The sequence below is a fragment of the Glandiceps talaboti genome, chromosome 10 (genome assembly GCF_964340395.1).
Source record: "Glandiceps talaboti chromosome 10, keGlaTala1.1, whole genome shotgun sequence".
Classification (NCBI taxonomy): Eukaryota; Metazoa; Hemichordata; class Enteropneusta; family Spengelidae; genus Glandiceps; species Glandiceps talaboti.
This window is the reverse complement of record NC_135558.1, coordinates 9,202,003-9,215,967: the sequence shown is the minus strand read 5'-3', so window position 1 is coordinate 9,215,967 and position 13,965 is coordinate 9,202,003. Positions and strand designations below refer to the sequence as shown.

The following is a 13,965-nucleotide window of genomic DNA, read 5'->3' as shown; positions in this document are numbered from 1 at the left end:
CAGTAATCTTAGAATTAAGATTTTTATTATATGAACTATTTTTTCCAGACTTTATTTACAGAGAGTAGCTACCTCACTTTGATGCAAAATGAAGTTTTATCTGACAATTTAATGATCAGTAAATCTTAGAATTTAGCTTTTTATTATTTGCATGGCAGTGAGCAAGTGATGGGGGGGGGGGGGGGGATTTGTCTGAAATGGTATTTCGTCCAACAGCTCAAGACAACCATATTCTCAGGGAGGGAGGGGGGGGGGGGTGTAGAGATACATGCCATGCATATGAGGGACAAAACAGGACAGTGTGTACCCTGTTCAATGATAGGGTTTTATTACCTTGAAACAACATATAACCCCATCAAACAATATTTATGTTTTAGACACCCTGCATTATTGCAAATAGAATCTGGAATGAATTCATAAATAGAAACGATACAATGATCAAGTTGCTCAAAAACGCAACTTTAACAAATTTAAAATGGCCACATATATTGCTTCAAAAAAAGTATTATTGTATAAGTTTAACATTTATATTCAGCAGTTCCCTGCTTGGGTAAAGTTACTTAGTGCGATAAACTTTTAACAAAGTGACATTTCCTATTTGTAGTTTGGCATATTTCAGGAAACATTCAGATTTTTTTTAGCGTCAGTCTTCTACACTAGCTATTAGATGCAACCCTGCAAAAATTATATCTCCAATAGTTAATAGAGTGACCCGACGTCTCCAGGCTTCTAAAATCACGTTTTCTTCTTTTATTTGTTGTGTAGTACCATTGTACATCATAAGTCTGTGTGGTAATCTATATAATAGTTCTGGTGTGTTTTTTCATTTGAAGGATGGAACATATATTGTTCGTGTGTTTATGGAATTGAACCAGTCTGCGTATATCCAATTCAGTTGGCTAATCTAAAATTCATCTTCCTCCTTGGGTACTTCATCTTCTTCCCAGTCTTCCAGGATTGTCGTTCGCACAATAGCTTGTGTGACAGAGTATGGATCGCAGTTAGATGAGGGTCGACGATCCTCAAAGTAACCCTTTTTGTCTTCCCCAACCTATAGAGAGAAAAATCCAGAATAAAAATGTTAATGTCTCTGATTTACACATTCCAAACAGTCTACAGATAGTGTAGTAAACTTGTTTACAGCTTAGAGTACCTGACAGGGTTTGTGTACTGTCAAATATTACACCATTATATGCAAATAGGGTCAATTCATATGCTAATGAGCAAACCTGATGATTTCAGTCTACCCATAAGGCCATAAAAATGTTTCAATCAGCAAAAAGCATGTTGATCTGTTACAATTATTCTGAAGGGATTGGCAACGATTGTCTTTATATTAATTTTATGCTGACTTTTTAAATTTCACATAATTATTCTGAAGGGATTGGCAACTATATTCTTTCTATTAATTTAAAACTGAACCTCTTTCTAAATTTCACCAAATATTGCATCACTTTATTAGTCATAAATTATCAGTAAATCTCCCTGACAACTTGCCAGGTCAGGTTTTTTAAATTGTTGCATCAGTATTATACCAGAGCACCATCAATTCATCGTTCAAACCATGACACAGTCCAAAGATTACAAGGTTATCATGCACACTACTGATAATCATGCCATTCATATATATACTCTTTCATCACGCACTAGACACGTTGGCTGCAGGAGACACATCGACAAAACACAATGCCACGTCAAATTGCGAAGTAACAGCATTTGATGAATTCACACGTATCAAACCTATAAAGTACTCTTTTAGTAGGCCTCCGATCTAGGACATGGAATGAACCAGTGCTATTGCATCAGAAATTCTACAAACTAGTTCAGAGTTCAAAGTTCAATTGTTTGCATGCATACCAGTAACAATCCTACAAACAGCTTTCCAGCTTCACAACTTTCACACAGAATAAGTACAATACAGCACTTTTTACTTGTACTTGCTGATCATAAACCAAAATTTAGAGAACTCTCACATCCACACAAGCTTTGAGTAACCAAAGATGCTAGAAATTTTTTTTCAGACTTGTACTTACTTGACGTGGGATTCTGATGCTAGCTCCTCGGTTGGCAATACCGGCAGAGAAGTCTGAAATATGTGATGTTTCGTGAAGACCTGTGAGACGACGGGCGTTGTCTTGGCCGTCATTTGGATCATATAACCTGATATGCCTCATATGACACTTTGAAAGTTTCTCAATTGCTTCTTCAATATACCTGCAATAAGTGGAGAAATTACATTTAAATCATCTGTCCAATGTTAAGGGGGGGGGGGGGGGGGTTCAAGAGAAACAACCTCAAATTTAAGAAAATAAGACAATGAAAATTGGAAGTCAATGCTTTAATACAGTAAAATGACAGAAGCTTACCTAATTCCACCGTCTTCTCGCATAGCCTCTGTACTGTAGTTGGTATGACAACCTGCACCATTCCAGTCACCGGGCATGGGTTTGGGATCAAGTGATGCAACAACACCGAAATCTTCACATACACGATGGAGTAAGAACCTGGCAATCCATAAATGATCTCCCATATCAATACCTTCACATGGACCAACTTGGAATTCCCACTGAAAGAGCATTAAAATACAATTTTAGATTAATGCTGGGGTGGGGTGAGGGGGTATCATACTACGTCAAATGTGGTCTAATGTAGTAACTTCTGATGACTAAACAAACACTTCACCAGTAACTGATAAGATAGGCCTATCATTTTAATGGAGCAAACTTAGTTTTTTTTCCACTAAACAATGGACAAAACTGAAGGCTAAAACTTGACAAACATCTTGAGTAGAACTGATATTACACAAGACAACCAAGCCTGATATGACAGAGATCTGTTCTCCAAGGACAACTACACAATAAATATAATCACAAGACCCAACTTTGATAAACCAACATCTGTACAAATATTTTGTGATCTTTAGTTTGGTAAAAGGCTAGAGCTCGAGTTTCCTTACCTGAGCAGGCATAACTTCTGCATTTGTCCCACATATCGTAACTCCAGCATAAAGACATGCTCTGTAATGTGCTTCAAGAATATCACGACCATAGACTTTGTCAGCACCAACAGCACAATAGTATGGACCTGATGAACAAAAGGCAAGCCATTTTTAAGTTAAGTTACAAAAATAAATTTGCACGTCAGGTGAATAAAATAACCCCCAATTTATGCTTGAAAGCAGATAACAGGAGATTTACAGTAGAAAGTAGCTGGACTCGTCTTTTATTTCCTAAACTCAACTCTTTGTAAAAGGAACAATGTTGATATTTGCCAACACTTGCACCCAATTAAATTAATTTATGCAAATACATACAAATATATACAATCTGGTCAGTAACACTAAACATCAAAACAAATCTATATCTGCAGATTGCTATAATCTGCACATTTTCTTTTAATCTCGTCTGACCTTCTGTTGCCAACACAAAAATAAGGTTATGTTTTTTATTTCTTACCTTGTGGACCTGGGTATCCCATCCTTGGCCAACCAAAGGGATGACCATCTTGGCTAAGGAGTGTGTATTCTTGTTCCATACCAAACCATGGATGTTCACCCTTTGCCCTGTCCATGACCTTCTTGCACGTCAACCGATGGTTAGTTTCTAAAAAAGAATAGAACACAAATTTTATTTCAAAATTATGAATCAGACTTCAACTTCAGGATGTGTAAAGGGGTAACTAGCCATTCTCTCTTATCAAAATTCAGAGATTGCAAAGTCGGTGTTTGTATCGTAACGAAATATATCCAGTTGTATCTACTACTACTGTACTAGCCTTCCATATCCCAATATGGCCAGGAACAGAGGAATTGATATGCCTGTCCTAGTAAAATATTTATGGAATCAGAACCCTGTACGAGACACATTTCACAGGCTCTCAGTATGCTGGTATGTCAAATGTTTTCATTTTATCACGACTTTTCTGTGCCACCAAGAAATTGGGATCTGCCATCCATAACAATATACTGGGGCCGTGGTGATTCTAATAGCGTTCTCATCCCTGACAATTACTAGTTTCTAGTATTAAAAGATTACATACCTGCTGGTCTTTTGTCATATTTGTACGTTTCACAAAGTACCAATTTGTTTGGCCTCAGTCTGAAGGGATCGTCAAATATAGCCACTGGATGTAAATACATATCACTGTTGCTTCCTTCAGCTTGGCCTGTACTTGAACCATCATAGTTCCAAATTGGTAATTCTGGAAAAATCCAAGGAAAACATTGTCAGTCATTGCATTTATTCATGCACTGCTATTAATCAAAACCCTGCCTATCAGTCGGTGCCACCCACACCTGGCAGTACTAGTTGTATAACTTGCCTAATGTTATAACAAACACCCCAAGATCAAGTCATCAATCAAAACCATGACCATATTTCTGACATTAAAATGATTTCAACGACCTTTTGTACACAAGCATATGATTCATTATTCTATTCTTTCTACATAATTATACATTCAGTGCATCATGTTATTTGAACATCAACCTCAACCCAAATGACATTTGCATACAATGGGTTCTAGGGGTTATGCAATTTGTTTTTCTTCAGGTTTATACAAGATGGGTGAAAACCACAAAACTGACAGACCCTGGAAAAAAAATTTAAAGACACCCAGAATGTACTTCATTATATGGAGAGAAAAAATACTTCAATAAATTGTCTTATTTTTGCAGCTATTGATATTTGCACTTCACGAATTTTTTTTTTTTTCAGAGTAAACACAAACTGGCAACACCATGTACCAATGCAAGAGTTCAAATACACCAAAGTCAGCATTTTCTGCTGCAAGTTGGTTCGGTAATGTTTAACTTTCTAGTTACCTTCTGGGGCTTTTGGTTCAAAATCCAATGTCCTTGTCTTGCATCTGATACCTTCCCCACTACCGTCAATCCAAATGTACATACATTGCACTTTATCTCCTTGTGGCAGTTTCATGTAGCGACTAAGCACTTCTTTGTTGGTGATTGCTGAATATGACACAGCCATTTTTGTTTGATAAATCTACAGGAAAAGAATTGAAAATAAGCAGTTAGTTACAGCAAAATAGCATGGTGAGACTGGCGGTAGTAATTAGAATCATCTGTCTTAGAAGGGATTTCTCCAAGATCTGTTAGAAAACACCGATCACCAAGCTGGCTTCTAATACCATCATTTACTATAAAACCCCAAAATGTTTCGATAAAAATTAATAATTTACATGATTGCGATATCAGCTTTCGAGCCTCGATGGTTGTACTGCAATAAAATGTCACTATTTCTTTGAAATCGATTTTACTTCGGGCATTGATTTCTACGTAGAAGGACGTCCCCCTCTGTGCTTCAGAGGAAATAGTCGAAATGAGAGAGTGCAATAAAATATGTATAGGAACGGTTGCCTACAAATTTGGCATAAATGATTGAATATGTATCTTCTTTAGGAAAGTTATAAAATAATATATTTCTTCAGTTCCTTTTGTTGTATGTGATGGTATTTTAACCCGCGAAAAAGTTTGGCGCCTTATTTCGAATACGAGTGTCTACGCTGGGTTCTTTGTTACTGTACAGTGTTACCTCGCGATGAATGAACCCGGTTTGCTTTGACTCGAGGCTTGAATTGAAAATCTAGTAGGATGCCAGTGTTCTCTAACCAAAACAATCCCGGGTCCAAGATTATAAAAAATATGCTCGGTTTCAGCCTAACCAAAGTTACCCATGACATTGAATTATGCGAATAGTTCAGCTTGTTCAAGATGAAGGGTGTTGAGACGTTTACACACATTGTTTTATCAAAACTACTTTAATACACAACGATATTTCGTAATCAACAAATAATACTCTACAGTGTCAATCTCGTACCACACAAGAAGCAACGCGAAAGAACATACACGATTTTATTTGTACTCGTGGCATAGCATTCTACTACGTGAACATATAAAGGAAGTAATGCTGTAAGGTCAGCTTGGGCGAGGTCATCAACGAACGGAATTTCCGCACCAACTTTTCCTTTCATCACATTCATGAAATTATATAAAACGTAATTGATATTTTTAAAATTTCACAAAATAAATGCGACATATTTTCTAATGTATTGGGTGAATCCAATCTTATCGTATGTCAACTTTTGAAAATGAAAATAGATACATGTCTTGCACCACGAGCACGGAAAATTTACGAGCTAAATACTATAACTAGACTGTAGACAGGAAACTGACATACGGCGTGCCGGCGAATATTGCATCAGCCACATAAAATTGTACACAAAACCAATATTTAGAAACTCCCCGTTTGAAATGTAGTTTTAGGAATACTTACATGTCACAACAAGTACGAAATACTGGAAACTTTGACGAAAATACGAATCTTTTCCCTGAGAAAATGGGAGTCTTCAGAATGTCATCTGTACTGAGCACAGTGTAGAGCTGTTGTGGTGATCAGTGATGCACGCCTCGACGTAAACGCTGGAAACAAATCACGTGACAAACGTAGCCATGCGTCTGAGACATGATTGCTCACTGATTGGCCAAAGGCTGCCAAGCCCCTCCCAATCATGCCTTTGTGTAGAAATTGTGAATGTGTTGCAAACAAAAAAGCGGCATGGAATCCCGACTCAACTCCAGCGCGTGATCAATGAATGTGTAAAGTGTGGTTTGTCCTATTTATGATAAATATCGGAAGAAAGTGAAATCGATTTGCTTCTCCCAATTTCTTGAGTTACATTTTGCGATAACTTATAGTTATACATACATCAATTTCTTGAAGCAGAGACGTCGTGATCGTGCAGACAGAATAATTAAAACACAATTTCACTGCGAATCATAAATATAAGCCTATAGTATACGGTATATCATTCTGGGATATCATTACAAATGAATAATGTGCAGAGTATTGGGTATCCAATATAAGCTTACACGCACCCCACGCGCACTTTCCACGAAAAAAATCGTGAGTATGGAGCTCGGCTTGCGTTGGGGGAATACAAATATTTTGCAACGTAAGTGGTTACCTGGATTGGTGTATGTATAGAGTGTAATGTTCCAATAGTCCGAATCGATTGAGTATCCGTGTACCATAGATCTTCTGTGCATTACTGTGTATGTCATATACGACACGTATCAGACTCGAACAGAACACACATTTCATTATATTTATAAAAGAGTGGACTAAAATAAACAAAATTGAATATATAATATATATATATTTAAAACTCGGTGAGTATCAATCTGCTAAGACAGTGCTCTGTATCGCAGTGTGTATATATATATATATATATATATATATATATATATATATATATATATATATATATATATATATATATACAGCGTATCTATTTATTCTTACATCTATTTCTGTTCATTTGTACATTCGTCTACTCCCTGGTCTACTCCTCATTGAAATGGTTTGACACCGTAATTGTTGTCACGAAAGCCTAGCGCCTCGGAGTGAACATTACATAACTCTCCACCTATGTACTATCCATCCACCTATGGACGGACTACGGTGTTGCATTAACAGCATACTTATGTATGCTTAGATTGCTTACAGACGTTGAAATATCAATACTATGATAACACATCACGCACACCCCTGGCCAAGCCTACTCACGGCAAAGATTCTCTATTTGATTTTAGTGGGCGTGTTGGGGGCAAACTCGACTGCCCGAGGTGGTTTCCATCACGTGACATGGGTTGTCAGCTGATGGCATTATGTAACACAGCACTATCGCATAACATATAACTTATAAGCTTAATGTATTGCATACTGCACAGTCGCCATGATCAAAGGACGATCACCTCTGCCAGCTCTGGAATTAAAAGTTCAGTACATCTGATTGTGTCGCCTCCACACTAACACAATCTGATTCAAATGTGACGTGGTGAATACGGCTCGATTTCTTTATTTACCTAAAGACCCATTTCCCTCGTTTATTGTTGTTGTTGCTTGTTTTCGATTTATTGTTCCGGGAGTGATCGCCGCCTTCCAGAGGTAATGAGCCGTCTTCACAACATCAGATTTTCATACCAGCAGTGCTGGAACATCCAGCAGTCAGATATCCTGAGAATGCACCTTGCGTGAAGTCGAAGACAAAAGTTTTCGTACTTCCACAGGAAGCCCAGGAATATGTTTCAAACAAACAAACAAACAAACATACATATTCCCCATACACCCGAATATAGTAACTGCGTCCATAGACCCTCCACATAGTTTGTTTGTTTGTTTGTTTGTTTGTTTGTTTGTTTGTAACACGACATTCAAATTCCCCTGTTTATCCATGCATTGATTTATCTGTCATTGATCTGATTTCACATAACTGAATATTCCACTTATTGAAACATCTCTATCAAATTTCAGACCATGAGAATACAGCTTTGACAGTGAAGTTTTGAGTTTTATTTATTTATTGACCAAAAAAGTGCATATCGCATGCAATGACCCCTGCCCTGAACAATTCTTCATCTAGACACTCCGAGAAACACTCACCAAATTTCAAACAACTGTGTGTGGTAATTTTGAGGTTCACTTTCTTTGATCAAAAATCACATCTTTAAATTTTAGACACTTTGTGCATATATCAACGTACATTGTGATCACTAAGGCTGCACTGTCTAAATAACAGCCTTCATCAAGACACCCCGGGCGCCCTAGAAACGTTGTCGCCAAATTTCGAGCCAATACTTTTGGAGTTAAATGTGTTTTAATTACCAGAAATGAAACCTAAGTTGCATTTTGCTGCTTCGATCATTATTCCATGAACGATGTCCCAACTACTAAAACACTAAAGGTAACATCCCTATACGTTAGACTGATAACTATCACGATACTTTAAGTTTTTTGTGCATTGTGCGTTAATATACATTCACAGACAGACAGACAGACAGACAGACAGACAGACAGACAGACAGACAGACAGCCAGACAGCCAGACAGACAGACAGACAGGCGTGTAGACGGGCAGGCGGACGGGTGGACAGACAGATGGACAGACAGACAGACAGACAGACAGACAGACAGACAGACAGACAGACAGACAGACAGACAGACAGACAGACACTTTACCATATGCTAAGTACGTACATTATTGAATCACTTCATTTGTTTTAAAAACTATCGCGTACCATGGTTATAGCTGATGAGCTTACCAGAAAAGTATATGAAGTAAGAAAATGCAATCAACAGTTGGATCTTGAAATGTAATTCATGAACGGATGATAATCTACTTTTTTGTGTGAAATGGTATAATTAGTTTAATTAAATAACTTTGTTCAAATGCCCAAGTAATATTTAGGGCTGTAAGTAATCAAAGGTGAATGTAATATACTAGTATATGAATACCAGGAAATGGTGGTACATGGTAAATGCCGTGTCGCAATCGTCGGGATCGAAATCGAATGTTGTTTTCTCTTCCGCCTCAAACAAGGTCAAGGTGACCGTGAAACACATGTAGTGACCTCGTGGGTACTGACCAGTAAGACGACCAAGGTCAGATGCATGTTGTCAGTAGCTGAGCCAGAACTCAAGATAGCGTTTGTAGTTAGTGTAAAGTTTAAACATATTTAGGTCATGGTAGTTCAAGTGTACACACGTTTCGTCTTCTGGCATCTGTTGTTAAATGGCACACAGAAATTTCTTCCTTGCCGGTGTTATTACATTTCGAAAAAATATTTTATTTATCATCTGCGAAAATAAACGTTAACTTTTGATATAACAATGTCAATGCTTTTGACGATTTACCCAAAATTATAATGGTAAAAAAATATTTTTTTCTAAGTTGTTACGACATAAATTTGTATGATACGGCACATGTACACATTTTTCTTTCTTTTAGTCGGATGTTTCCCTTCGGCTACTTATTATTTATATATATATATATATATATATATATATATATATATATATATATATATATATATATATATATATATATATATATATATATATATATATACAGAGAGAGAGAGAGAGAGAGAGAGAGAGAGAGAGAGAGAGAGAGAGAGAGAGAGAGAGAGAGAGAGAGAGAGAGAGAGAGAGAGAGAGAGAGAGAGAGAGAGAGAGATAGTGAATACCACACACCAAAATTCTCAATGAATCAAAGACAAGTCAAGTAAACAGGGAAATAATCGAGGAAAAATGAAATCTGGGTTTACGGTTGAAAGTTAATATACTGTCGCGTAAGACGTATCAAACGGCGACCCCTTCCGATGACAAACTGACGAGATAGACAGCAAAACATAGTTATATTGGAAATGAGATACGATACCTGGCGCCTTGGCGAATGGAAGAACCAAAATAATGTTATAAAAACGTGACTTATCACCGTTTCTATTTTAAGTCTTATATTCTCGTTTATACTGACATTATATACCGAAACTTGCAGGATGTTTTTATCACTAAAGAATGGCGTCAATCGTATGACGTAATATCGGAAATTTTCACCAACATGCAAAACACAGACTCGTTAGTTACTATGTCTTTGTATACATACATCAGTATTTCATGAGACCAACTATTTAAACCCCCCCCCTCCCCGTTTACGTTTCTGTACACATTCGACAACTTTTACTGCATGAATGCATGTTTTCGATGGTTATCGTCTCCATGGTTTTTCAATATGTATACCTGCTATACGTAGATGAACATCGTATTTTGAAAAAAAAAAATAAATAAATAAATAAATAAACAGCACATTATATTTTTATTTGAGAACAAAACACGCCATTGCAGACATTCGGAGTATTTTCAAGTTCATGGACCGATCACGTCCGAACGACCATGAACCGCGAAACTGGGCGCACTGAATTTTATTAGAATGTCTGAATTAGAATTCTCGTTATATCCAGTTTATCAAACGTAAGCCACTAGATGTAGGCTGCCATGTTCTGATCACGTGACTCAGTCAACAATGGACCAATAGCCCTGTGGTAACTTGTAACACTACAAATGCAAGTATTTCAATGTTTCATATTTTCAAATTTAATAAATTATCATATTTGAGCATTTATTTATTAAAATTATATTCAAAGAATGTCAAATTTCCCCCAAATATTGACACAAAATGAAGCAGGTCGGGTAATGTTATAATGAATCTATTTTGATTCGTCATCATTTTGTACATGTATGCCTAGTGTAGATAAATATAGATTTGCAAGCATACAAACGGGTGGATGGTAAACATTTGGAAATTCATTTCAAATAGTTCCTTCTGTGGTCAATTCAAAACATACACATGCAAATTCCCCCCTTGACACACTGCTGAAGGTGAGCTACGCTCGTGGGGAATTTGCGTGAGTACATGATTTTTTTCTTCGGTTTTACTGGACGAAATATATATTCGTTTGTGTCGGGTAAACCGTACATATAGGTCTTCAAACGGATGGTGGTCGTATCAAATAAATGGGGATAGAATATTTATTTTGGATTTTTTATTTATAAAACGATTTCAACATGTCTTCCTTCTTGAAAAGCCAGGGTGAAACAACATTTGCCAAGTCCTTATTTGTAAATCCATAAATTGCAAAACACTAATAAATGTGTAAAATGTTTGTTATTATACAATGACAAACATTTTCACACATTTTGAGTTTTTCTAATGTGTTGAGTTACAAATAAGGACTTAGCATATATAGTTTCACATTGATTTTTCAAGTAGGAAGCCATCATGATAAAATTGTACGTTCTACTAAAGTTAAAACTTCAAAATAAATACCTAATCCTCATTCATATGACCACTTTAATCGAGTCAGGTTTTCTCAGTGTATCATAATTGGAATTAAGCTTATTAACTTATCTAAATGTCACAAATTAAACAATCAGCTCAAAGAGATCATTAAAATATGAATATAAAAAAAATAATTGTTTTAAGTTGAGATAATCATGAAAATTATCGGTATTTCACTAGTACTGTAGCTGTGCATTGAAATGTGTCTACATTGCAGAACGTAACATTCACACCATATACTTATCATGGCGGAAATTGATCGACCCTGCTAGTATACAATAACGACTCGTAATTTCCCTGAGATGAGATCTTAATTTCATTACTTTTCGTCGCTTTCTCGGCGTGACTAAACCCTTTCAAGAAAGCAATTTAAAATCTAAAAATAATTCCTAGTCAATAGCCTTTGCAAGGAGAAATTGACGTAATACTAAAAACAACGATTTGATCTCAAATGGAACTAATACTGACTATCTATGACGCAGACGTGTCTTTTTACAAAAAAAAATCTCCCAATCGTGATTGTTTTGGCTCGGTGCCAGACTCGAAAATCACTTTCGAATCCCAAATAAATCGATAAATTGACATAAACACACCGGTATCACGTGCAATCATTTGTTATGGTATTCCACGCGATTAAAGTGTGTCTGTGCTCTGACGTCAACACATAATATTAGCATAATTTTTTTCACAAAAGATATTAACATTTACAAGTACGTCACACCGAATACATAAATATTTGTCGTCACGTTGGTCAATATCCAAGGTTTTCCGTGTCAGTTTTTTGAAAGTAACAGCTGTATTACCAAAAAAGGTAAATGGAAAAGAAACATCAAAGATTGAAACTTTCTCCGGTCTTTTAGTAAATAAATAAACATTTTTTTAATTGTGTTCAACCAAAATTTAGGATACGGCCGTACACATATATTTTCAACAAAAAATTTGAAATATTATAAAATTAATATGCATGAACTTCGGGAATTAAATTTCAAAATTAAACAAATGTATGGTTTAAAACGTTTTTTAACGCCAAAATATTATTTGTTGAGCAATTTCGTCGCAGTCACGATATTTTGATATTTTAGCTGGCCTGTATAATGTACAATGGTTGCATTTTTTTGGACATTGACAATATATCGGGCGACATATTTCTGATGGAAAAACTATTCAAAGTCATAGTATCTGCAACAAAGAAAACACTGCACTGTACGACTCGAAGTGTGCGTGGATCGAGGTCGCGGGAAATGTGATGTTACAAACTGCTCATCACGGAGAAATCATGACATTATAACGTGACTTTAAAAATTAACATAATAACAAAGCTATCTACTAGTATTTATCACTGTCATTCATGTGGGTATTGTTAACACTAAAATAACACCATTAGGATAAAAATTCAGACATAAAAGCTTGTATATTCGAAAGTTGGAAATGTGATCACATATTCTTTTCGAAAACTACATTGTTAGCGACCGTTTATTTTTAGGCCAAATATATTAACAACATGATTGAAACACGTGATGTCCATTGTAGTTACTACTATTGTTGCTATCTGCTTCGATGTATCATGGATAACCTTACAGGGCGGGGGGGGGGGGGTATTACATCGAACATATATCGATCGAATTATTAATGTTTCCGTTTTATAGTGATGTGATTCTGAGTTTCCATACTTGTTTCTGGAGACGCAACGATAAGCCCAACTACTGAGTCCATCGACGTACGAAGGTACTGCATCACACGCTATAGATCATCCACACCTTGGCGCCGCACCACTCCATGCATCGAACGACAAACTTAAGACGACAGATCGAAAAAAACAACAACACAAAAAAACAGCTTTATATTGGACACGGCATCTCGGCTTCCTAAGAATGACCCCAATCACTAATACCTCTCTCTAATTATCGGATCGATATCAACGTGATCACGGTGCATATTTTCCCTACCCTTGAGGACATCTCCAATGGTCATTGAGGTCATGACCTTACACTACGCATACCATTGATAGTAAGGCTAATCAAGAAATCGATACATCTATGTACGACCGGTAAAAATTGTAAAAATTGCCAGTACTATAATACTCGCCAAGTTATAACATCGACAAACGTCAAGTGTGAATGTACTCGTACAAGTATAGGACGAGGGTCTATGTGGAGGGTCTATGGACGCAGTTACTATATTCGGGTGTATGGGAAAACGTGCATGTGATAACACTTTAGGAAACTGTGTGTGTCTCCCAGTACTAGTGTCAGCATGTATGTATGTATGT

The 13,965-nt window shown here is 36.5% G+C and overlaps 1 protein-coding gene across 1 annotated transcript; it reads right to left on the bottom strand.

Annotated features, from left to right (window-relative positions):
- Positions 1–257: 257 nt before the first annotated feature.
- LOC144440555 (glutamine synthetase-like) lies at positions 258–6,427 on the bottom strand. The gene is made up of 8 exons (XM_078129940.1): positions 6,294–6,427; positions 4,823–5,003; positions 4,039–4,200; positions 3,456–3,602; positions 2,957–3,084; positions 2,367–2,566; positions 2,034–2,214; positions 258–1,051 (listed from the first exon to the last, which is right to left on the bottom strand). The coding sequence occupies exons 2-8, from the start codon at positions 4,986–4,988 to the stop codon at positions 905–907; spliced, it is 1,131 nt and encodes a 376-aa protein (XP_077986066.1). The 5' UTR covers positions 4,989–5,003; positions 6,294–6,427; the 3' UTR covers positions 258–904.
- Between the last annotated feature and the right edge of the window lie 7,538 nt (positions 6,428–13,965).

Bases quoted from the DNA above. Each gene is read 5' to 3' on its own strand.
- LOC144440555 (XM_078129940.1), bottom strand. From the start codon at position 4,988: ATGGCTGTGTCATATTCAGCAATCACCAACAAAGAAGTGCTTAGTCGC. The intron at 3,603-4,038 runs GTATGTAATCTT...ATTCTTTTTTAG, and splicing joins ATATGACAAAAGACCAGCAG to AAACTAACCATCGGTTGACG. The intron at 3,085-3,455 runs GTAAGAAATAAA...TTTGTTCATCAG, and splicing joins GGGATACCCAGGTCCACAAG to GTCCATACTATTGTGCTGTT.